General features: G+C 33.9%; 2 protein-coding genes across 2 annotated transcripts; both read right to left on the reverse strand.

Annotated features, from left to right (window-relative positions):
- Positions 1-64: 64 nt before the first annotated feature.
- LOC112507591 (nifU-like protein 2, chloroplastic) lies at positions 65-4,186 on the reverse strand. Its single transcript, XM_025112239.1, has 4 exons — positions 3,939-4,186; positions 3,759-3,852; positions 658-968; positions 65-493 (listed from the first exon to the last, which is right to left on the reverse strand). The coding sequence occupies exons 1-4, from the start codon at positions 4,071-4,073 to the stop codon at positions 302-304; spliced, it is 732 nt and encodes a 243-aa protein (XP_024968007.1). The 5' UTR covers positions 4,074-4,186; the 3' UTR covers positions 65-301.
- A 3,812-nt stretch (positions 4,187-7,998) lies between these two features.
- Positions 7,999-8,803, reverse strand: LOC112508049 (WEB family protein At1g75720-like). Its single transcript, XM_025112833.1, has one exon. It carries the CDS (start codon positions 8,801-8,803, stop codon positions 8,135-8,137), a length of 669 nt encoding a protein of 222 aa, XP_024968601.1. The 3' UTR covers positions 7,999-8,134.
- Between the last annotated feature and the right edge of the window lie 833 nt (positions 8,804-9,636).

Consider the following 9,636-nt stretch of genomic DNA (forward strand, 5'->3'; position numbering starts at 1 on the left):
AAAATCAGGAAGTAGATTAAAATTGTATATATCTCTGTATTCAAGTATTTTATATTAATAAAAATTAACGAAATTGTACGGATGTGGATTCATAACAATCGTATATCCCACTCGGAGGCGAGGCTGGAAAGATATTATTACAAGGCAAATCTACTGTGATTAGTTATTCGATACAGGTACAAATGTAGCTGCCTAATTTCTCATATCAACACACAGCTAAAAAATGTACAGGTATACTGTAGAAAAGGAGATCCCTGGAGTTTGAAACCGATTCCTTTAGTTCCAAGATCTTACACAGCATCTATTGTAAAAGCTGAACGGCAGCTATAGCGGGTATTTTTTCGCGGAGTTTTTGAGTCAGTGCTACTCTTACCGTCATTACACTTGCTGCTGGACCTGTCAACCGTAGTTTCACTATTGGCTCTTCGATTGACACCAGTTCTACCAATCCGCCTGCTGCCCCAACAAGATATGGCCTTATTTCTTCCAACACCTAATATGTATACTTACAGAATCAGATCAAGAAACAACATTTTTCAACATATATATACACACACACACACACACACATAAACCTACAATAGTCTGACATGAGCAATTAGCTCCATCCAACCTGTATCCTGTTTATTGCAAATCAAACTCACTGGTGAAAAATACCTTCTCTATATTTTCTTCATTCAGCTCAAGGCCAGTTTCTTCATCTGGGATTGGTTCGACTGCAACAATTTCAGGGATCTTCTCCATCAAACGGCGTTCAATGCCCAATTTCATGGTGGTTACAGAACTTGGACAGGAACCACAAGCCCCTTGCAGTTTTAAGCGAACAATGTTTCCATCTATTTCATGTAATGCAACATTTCCTCCATCTGCAATCAGATACGGTCGAATTTCATCCAATACACTCTCAATGTTCTCTGCTGTAAGAGGTAATTCAACAGCCGATTCTGGAGTAGCGACAGCCTTCACAACTGCAACAGGTGATTAAAGGTTAGCTACGGCAAAATGATTATCACGCCACACGAGCATTTATAAGAGTTCCTGCTATATCAAGTAAAAATGGAAACAAGTTTTCCTAGTGTCATCAATAACTATAAAAAAAAAAAAACAAATTGACCCGGCAAAACCCACTCAAAGCAGTGTTTTTTTTGGGGGGTGTATACAGACACTCTACCCCAAAGAGTAGAGCGGCTGTTTCCATGAAGACCCCCGGCTTGTGCAGAAGTGCAAGCAAACTTGTAGAGGAAGCAAAGACTAGCCCATGGTGAACATAGAATGAGAAATACAATAAAAAAGATAACAAGTAGGTATATTGAGAAGATACACTACGTAGGACAAAACAAATAGAGCAAGTAAAGAAGAATACAGACAGAGCAAAAGGCAAAACTGCAACCCTAACCTAAATTGCAGGCACTCTACCCCCAACCTCTTCAACTCTCTTCTGCCCGACCACGCTAGCTAAAGGTCCCACATCTAGTTTGGTACCCTAGTCTTTCGTCTCCAAGTACTCCTATCAGAGGTTGATGTTATGTTCTAGAAAATGTCTAAGGCTGCCATGTTCATCCTCAATTGCTCATCCCATGTCCTCCTCGGCCTTTCCCTCCTCCTCATCCCCTCAACTGACACTCTTCCTACTCTCCTTGTCATCTCTCATTGTCATCATCAACTATGCCTGCCAGAAATCTTTTAACCGGCTTTAATACTTTCATTCCAATGAACCTGTTGGAGCAATTCCAGAAAATATGAGAAAACAATGAGTCCCAAGAAACTTGGATAAAACTTGAGACGCGTGAGAGCTCGCTTCCCTTAAGTGATATTTCGACCCTAATCAGCCTGGGTATCACGAAACTCAAATCGTCAGTCCCTACTGTGGCAGAAATCATTCCCTTTTAAACTTAGAGAGCTGTAACCACTCCTATATTAATGCCAAGAATAACTCCCCATTAAATGGAAATGATTTCTTGAAATAAGGAATGGGCAGTTACAGAGAAGGCAAGTACAAATTAATGGCCAATGATTAGCTACCTAGAGCTGAACACGAAGGGCAATCCTTAAGCAAAGCTGAACACTATTCAGCCATCAGCTAGCTGAACATTAACGAGCTAAACAAAAATGAACCATCGTCTAGCCGAACCATCAACTGATAGACCCATCAGCTAGCTGAACATAACAGAACCATCAGCTGGCTAGTGCACCATCAGCTATATAGAGCTGATAACCTTCTGATGAAAAACGCACAACCTAAGCGTGTTCCATGTGTAAAAACGCACAGCCCGTGCACAGCCTTTGGTATCAAAGCATGGCCCTTCTCTTCTGATGACCAAAAACACACGCTCGTGCACTGCCCTCTACCACTTAAACCCTCCCTATACAAAAGCATCCAACAATCCCGGGTTCTAGTTAGCTTACACGAATGTGTACTCCACACCTCCTAAGCCGTGTTATAACTTAACTAACAACCCCACATTCTCTTGTGAATCCAATTGCACAAAATGAACCGACAATTTCACTAAAATCACCAACAAAACCAAATCTAGCCATCTTGAAGATCTTATATTCCTTCAATCCTTCCTTGAGTAGCACGAATATTGAATATGCTCGGTTTCTATTGGATGTCAGATGCACCAATTTCATACGTTTACTTGATCATTTAAGTTAACGTGCACACACACACACAAAGTATTTTGTCTTTGACACCTATTGGAGAATAACTTATAACTTATTACATTAACAATCTTGGAAATGTCTCAACTATTCATTGCTCATCCGAGCATATCATGTTCTGTAACAAGTTGCCATGAAACACCACATGTATGAAGTAAGAATTTACTTTAACCATGAGATTCAAACAGTAAATACCATAAATTCTTGCAAATTAGATGCAACTACTCATGTTCTAGCATCTGATTCAATTTATAAGCCACTTTTGCAGGAACAAAAGAGTGGGAAGAGATAATTTAACACTTCCAAATCATAACCTTCCTGCCGGTATCTGAAGGTCTAGCAAGAAAATGCAGGATTAGACTTGTTAGATTGTTAATTTCTTGTATTCAGATCCCATGTGCATATCATGAGATTTTTGAACCATCTAACTTGCATCTTCTAAATCTTAGTATATCCATATGCTCTTACTACTAGTTTGTTAGTAGTAAATTGCCGTTAACAACGACAAGGCTCTAGTGCTCTACTACTGAGCGAATTACCAGCCGTCATGTGCCAAGAGGGACACACCATTCAGCTTATAATTCATATATGCATCAATGAAATTATGGTCTTAAGTGAGCCTTTACAGCAAATTATCAACCAGTATCCTTGCATATAATATACAAAGACTGCCAAGCAAAGTGCTGAGGATGTTTTACTCACTCACTCTAAGAATTGCCCATGAGACCATCACCATCTCTAATACTCTTATCGTCTATGTTTGTTTGATATGTGAATGTTTACTGGTATCATATCTCTAATTGCCTTATCATCTAGGGTGCATAGGAACTTCCATTCCATGGCTCCAAACAGAAACTCCCGTGAATTTGGTCCAAAATTTATAACTAAGAGGACTTCGATTCCAACTCAAAAGTTAGCACTTCAAACCCAAGCTTTCGAACAAGATCCTAGACATGTTTAATTCCAAAAAACTGAAATTAGAATGGAGCAAAAGCAACGGAAATTTTGAATTAGATGAGCTACAACTCTAATTCCGAACCACTACCTCATAGATAACAATATCTTCAGGGATCACAAAAGCAGACGCAAAATCATACCTTTCCAACGGGTTGATGATGAAAATCGAATTTTTGCTGACCTAGAACCGCCCCTTGCAAAAGAGAATTGATTGCCCAAAACACCAGAAGAAATCTGCAATCGTTCAACAATTAAAAGCCAGCAAAGAAGTCAAGAATTGTGCATAAGGAAACATAAAGATTAATAATATTAAAATCTACCCTGGAGAAAAGCGGCGTAGGTGAAGAGGAAGAAGAAGAAGAAGCATAAAGCGATGATGGGTAATCTAGGGTTTGTTGCTGTGGCCTAGAGACGTATGAACAGGACGGATGGCTCAAGATCGCAGCACCCTGCATCTTCTTCACCGTTGTGTAAAACAAAATAGCAGCAGAAAAACCTAATTCTCTCTCTAGAAAATTTGTTGCAATATGAAGAGGCTGTCATGGCATATTTAGCCTCTCATGGTGATGGAAGAGAGTGGACCAAAATTAATTGGAATTTTATTTTAAAATTGTACAAATTGTAGAAAAATTAGAATGATACACTTCTAATACAACGACATACATCTTGATTTTAATATTTTATTTTATTTTTTATTTTAATCGATGTTATAATATGGTATCTTGATTTTAGTATTTTATTTTATTATTTATTTTCATCGATGTTATAATATAGTCTTATGTGATTTTGAGAAAACGATGATGTTTTTATTTTTGAATAAAATATAAATTTGAAGATATCATAAAAAATTGACAACAATATATCGGTATCAGTATTAAATTAACTATTTAGAATTCATCATTTTTTATGTAATTTTTTAATTCAATATTTTTATTATAATTTAATTTAGGTACAATAACGAAATAATTTATATTTAGTTTAATAATATAATTTTATTATAAAGATAATAATTAATTATGTTGTTAGAACTCGATAATTATCCTAATTATATTTTAGATTTTTAATATTTTAAAATGAGTTGTTTATCCTCTATTTGATCATGTTTATCCGCAATTAGTTGTTCGAATTCAAACATCGAGCTTTAATAAGTTGTATTTATGCATATTTTACTTGTAATTTTAAATTTTAAATAATATGCATCAATATACAGTACTTTATGCATAAAAAAAATTAAAAGTTTTTGTCAAATGTTTTATAATATAGTATATATGAAACGAATTTTATATTTATTAAAGTAAAATTTATTTGGTTGGGTTGGGTTGGGTTGGGTTTAGGTTAGTTTTAACTTTCTTAATTAACGGTTGGGTTTGGTGATTTAATGACGGTTGGGTTTATTAGGTTGGATGAGTGGAGCGATTTGACAGTTTTTTGTGTAGTCCTATGTCAACAAAATCAACCACATGATTTCTTGTCGATCAGTTTTGTAAAAATAAAAGGAGGTTAAAAAGGGTAGGGTTTCAGTGAGAAATATAATAAGGATATTTGTCCTTGGATGCACATTAGAAGTAGATGCATCAAGATCGAGATACATTGGAGCAATCCTTGTATCAAGCGATTCATGGATGAGTTTGAGATTAAATGTGATCAAGGGTCCAGATCTCTTCTCACACTTCTACACGATTCTTCTTCGATTAAAAAAATTAAGTTTTTCATCCTTATCATTTATATGCAAAGAATCGTGTGAGAAGCGTGAACAGAATCTGAACCCTTAATCACTTTTAATCTAATATCCATTCATGATGCACTTTAGAAGGCCATTGATCTGGTGCATCTTAGTGCACCTCACTAATGTTGATATTCAACTATGATTGATCCAAGAGTGGAGATCTCTTCTTATATTTTTTACCATAACTTCCCTTCGTTGGAACCTAACTCATTCGTTTTTTTTTTTTTTTTGTCTATATAGTTACACAATTCATTTTTGTTTTCAGGGCCATCTTTAGGGAGGACGGCCTGAGCACGTCGAGGGTCCATAAGAAATAGGGATCCATTTTTTTAATATATAATAGTAGTTAAAAAATTAGTAAATAAAAGGGGACAAAATCTTTTGGTATCTAATAGAAGCCAAAAAGAATTTCGTATTATATTAAGGATTCAAATATTTATTAATTAATTATATTACAAAAATAATATATGTAAAAAGTTAAATTTTGATATATTCTTCATCATTTTGAATGTTTTATGTGCATGAATTCTATTTTTTTATTAGAATATAAAAGATTTCTTGTATACAAAAGTTTGATGTTTTGCAGTAAAATCCCGGTGCCTATAAAACGTTAGAAACGCGCCTGGTTGTTTCCGTACCTTATATAAACAAGTTAGCCTCATAAACGGAACAACAATAAATTGTAAACGACATGAATGAAGACTGTAATTTTGAATTCACGTAAATGAAAGTCATAATACATAACATACCGCATAAACAAAAATCGTAGTTTAATCAAAAGATAAATGGCATATCTATATATTACATACAATGAACCATCCAACACCGCATTTGAACCTCCGTGGCCACAAGAGGATTTTTATTTCTTATTGGATTTGAACCTGAGACCTCCTGGTATTTTTGACTTTTGGAGTCAAGCTCAAACCAATCAGACACCATCTTTGTAGTTCAAATTCAATTTTTTTTAAATATATATAATAATGATAGTCAAAATGAAATCTATTAACTACCATATATATTATTTAATTTTTTATCATATGTAATTAACATACTATATTATTATTGAATTGTTTTAATATATTATGAAATGTTAAAGTTTATTAATTTTTTAAAACATGTCATTTTTAAACATTTTACATTTCTCAACTCGTTTATCATTTAGTTTTAACAAACGTATTTACTTCATCAACTAGATTCTTAAATATTAGTTAACTTATCAGTTAGTTTGTTACACATAACCTTAAAGTAAATCATGAATTTGCTTCTCATTCACATTTATAGTTATAAAATTTTACATTTCAAAAGTAGGTTTTAAATTATTTATTTTATGCGAAAACAATACCCGTAGTACTACCACACATACACACACACACACACACATATATATATATATATATATATATAGAGGAAATGGTTCAAACGAGAATACTTTCATTTTACGAAAATGCAAGAACACCCTTTTAATATAGACAATCACATGTGATACTATTATTACATCACATGTGATACTAAATCAGAGTCGCGAGCGATTTTCGATGCGATCTTGGTTGCGGACCAAGTCGCCTTTACACCACCAAGCCCCTTCACAAGTACTATCACATGTGATAAGAGTGTTGTTGATATGATATTATAATCCATCAAGACCATTACATGCGATACTAAATCATAGACGCAAACAACCTTTGACGCTGCCTAAGTCGTAGAACACGTCGTCCGCACATTACATGGTCCCCTCACGCGTATTATCACATGTTATAAGGATGTTCTCATAAAATGAAGATGTTATCGTTTATACCTCCACCTATATATATATATATATATATATATGTGTGTGTGTGTTAAAATCATCATAAATAAATCTTTAGAAGATCTTAATGGATTTCTATATAATTTAAAAAAATATTACGACTACATTTTAAGGATTAAAAAATAACATTTTAAGTTCTTAGAAAAACAAATGGCTTTATGGATTATTTCTCTTTCAAGATAGTGATTTTTCTTATACATGCATGTCACAACTTGATAATCTACATGCCTCGAAACGTGACCCGTATTACCATGTTTTATATAGGCACTTCTAGACATTAGCCGGGTTTAGACAATCAATCGTGCTTCGTACGAGAATTAGCAAACTACCCATCATGTCACATGTCAATATAATTCTTGATTTTATTTCAAACTCGGTATTATTATTCAAACAACTTGTAATTCAGGAATTTTTTTTGATTGATCTCGAATCTTCCAATACAAAAATTCTTAATGGGTTTTTGTGTGGACAAAGATATCGATAGTGGTCGATGATGGGACTTTGCCACCAAACATCAAAGTGGTTGAGCTCATACCCATATTCTTGATGTTAAGAGAATACGATTTGACTGGCCTCTCAACATCAATAATTGGTGCAAATAAATAACAATATAATATTACAAGGGTACTCGTGCAATATAATGAAATATACTTCGATTTTAATGTTTCGTTTTATTCTGTCTCTGTAGATGTTTTAATACGGTGTTTATGTGGTGTTGGAAATTTTTAATTTTTAAAATAAGATATAAATTAGAAGATATTATAAAATTTCAAAAATAAATATATCAATATTAGTATCAAAAATAAATATATCAATATGATGTGCAGAAACTCAACCATCACAAACTTTTATCATAACTCATACGCTAAAAATTGAACGTTTCTTATCACAACCTTTTCTCGTATAACAAGTACCCAGAAAACTTCAATTATAAAACGATTTATGAAATTCACTCTTAAGATGATGCATGCATGAAAATGTAATCACGTAAACCCTAGTTTTGAAATCCAATGCATCCGAGAAGATGTGTAGACTGGATTTACAAATGGAGCATTTGATTTTCTCTTTTTCTTTGAAAATAAGTCTCTCAGTAGAGGAATCAAAGGCTTTTTCTTCACCATTTTCCTCTCCACCGTCTTCCTCCGTCCACCGCCGCTTACCACCAGATCCAACCCTGACGACGATCTCAACGCCGCTACATTCTCTGCCGCCTGATCAGATTTCGTGATCTTTGACATGTTCTTGTGGAGCTCGGCGTTTAAAGAAGCCAACGCCACCTCCGTCTCGGACTCTCTCTCTTTCAGTAACTTCAACTCTTTCTTTGTTTCTTCGAGTTCCGACTGAATCTTTTTCATGGAAGCAACCAGAAACGACGATGATTCTTCTTGGCTTTCTCGGGAAGACGAGCATGATTTCCATGAAGTTTGGGGGCTATGTGCAGATTTCCACGGTGGGGTTTCATGTTTGGGTAAAGTAAATGGGGGTTTAGGCGTTGGTAAGAAGATTTCTCCGGTGAGAAACCGCTCCCCGAAGACGGCTACGGCTTCTTTCACGGAGCGGAACGTACGGGAGGTGTCTACATTGGAGCTGTAGTCCACGGCGGGTGGTGGTGGTGGTGGGGGGTGGTTTTCCGGTAGGGTTTGGGTTTCCATGGTGATCATGGAAATGAGAGGAGACAGTAAGGGAGTATTGTAGTTGATGATGAAGGTTGAGTTTTCTTTGCTTTCACTTCAAATATTGTTATGGAGAGAGCCAGGGGTTTTGCTGTTGTTTGAAGGTTAAGTGCTAAAGAAATTGACTAGTCAACTGCTTTGACTTGTCAATTAGTCAACTGCTTGTAACATTTATGTCACATATTCATAATCACTGTAACGTTTTTATATCATAACAAGCTTTTTAAAATATTTATGGTACAAAATGTCTTATTAGTTATTTTATATGATATTATTAGAAATTGTCTTAATAAACAAATATTCTTATAGGATACTTGTTTTATAAGACATTTTTTTAAATAATGTACTCAAAAATAACTAATTTAACATTTTGTTTCAAAAGTATTCTAAACAGCTTTTTAAAACATCATATAAACTTGTTATAACATCTTTAGATAAAAACACACAAATGTTTAGTTTTATAAACTTAAGTCCTATAAAATAATACTAGAAGGGTACTCGCGCAATGTAGCGAGATACATCGTGATTTTAATATTTCATTTTATTCTTTATCTCAGTCGATGTTATAATATGGCTTTATATGATTTTGAGATTGCGATAATGTTTTTATTTTTAAATAAAATATATGTTTGAATATTTCATAAAAATTTGACAAAAGTATATCGATATTAGTATCAAATTAACTATTTGAAATTCCTCATTTTTTGTGTAATTTTTTAATTCAAATTTTTTATAATTTAATTTATGTACAATAAGTAATTTATATTTGGTTTAATAATATAATTTTTTTATAAAGATAATAATTATTTATT

The sequence above is a fragment of the Cynara cardunculus genome (genome assembly GCF_001531365.2).
Source record: "Cynara cardunculus var. scolymus isolate 2C chromosome LG 2, CcrdV1, whole genome shotgun sequence".
NCBI classification, from domain to species: Eukaryota; Viridiplantae; Streptophyta; class Magnoliopsida; order Asterales; family Asteraceae; genus Cynara; species Cynara cardunculus.

Coding starts and splice junctions, on each gene's coding strand:
- LOC112507591 (XM_025112239.1), bottom strand. CDS start 4,073: ATGCAGGGTGCTGCGATCTTGAGCCATCCGTCCTGTTCATACGTCTCT. Junction 3,853..3,938: donor CTACGCCGCTTTTCTCCAGG/GTAGATTTTAAT, acceptor GAACGATTGCAG/ATTTCTTCTGGTGTTTTGGG. Junction 969..3,758: donor ATCATCAACCCGTTGGAAAG/GTATGATTTTGC, acceptor CACCTGTTGCAG/TTGTGAAGGCTGTCGCTACT.
- LOC112508049 (XM_025112833.1), bottom strand. CDS start 8,803: ATGGAAACCCAAACCCTACCGGAAAACCACCCCCCACCACCACCACCA.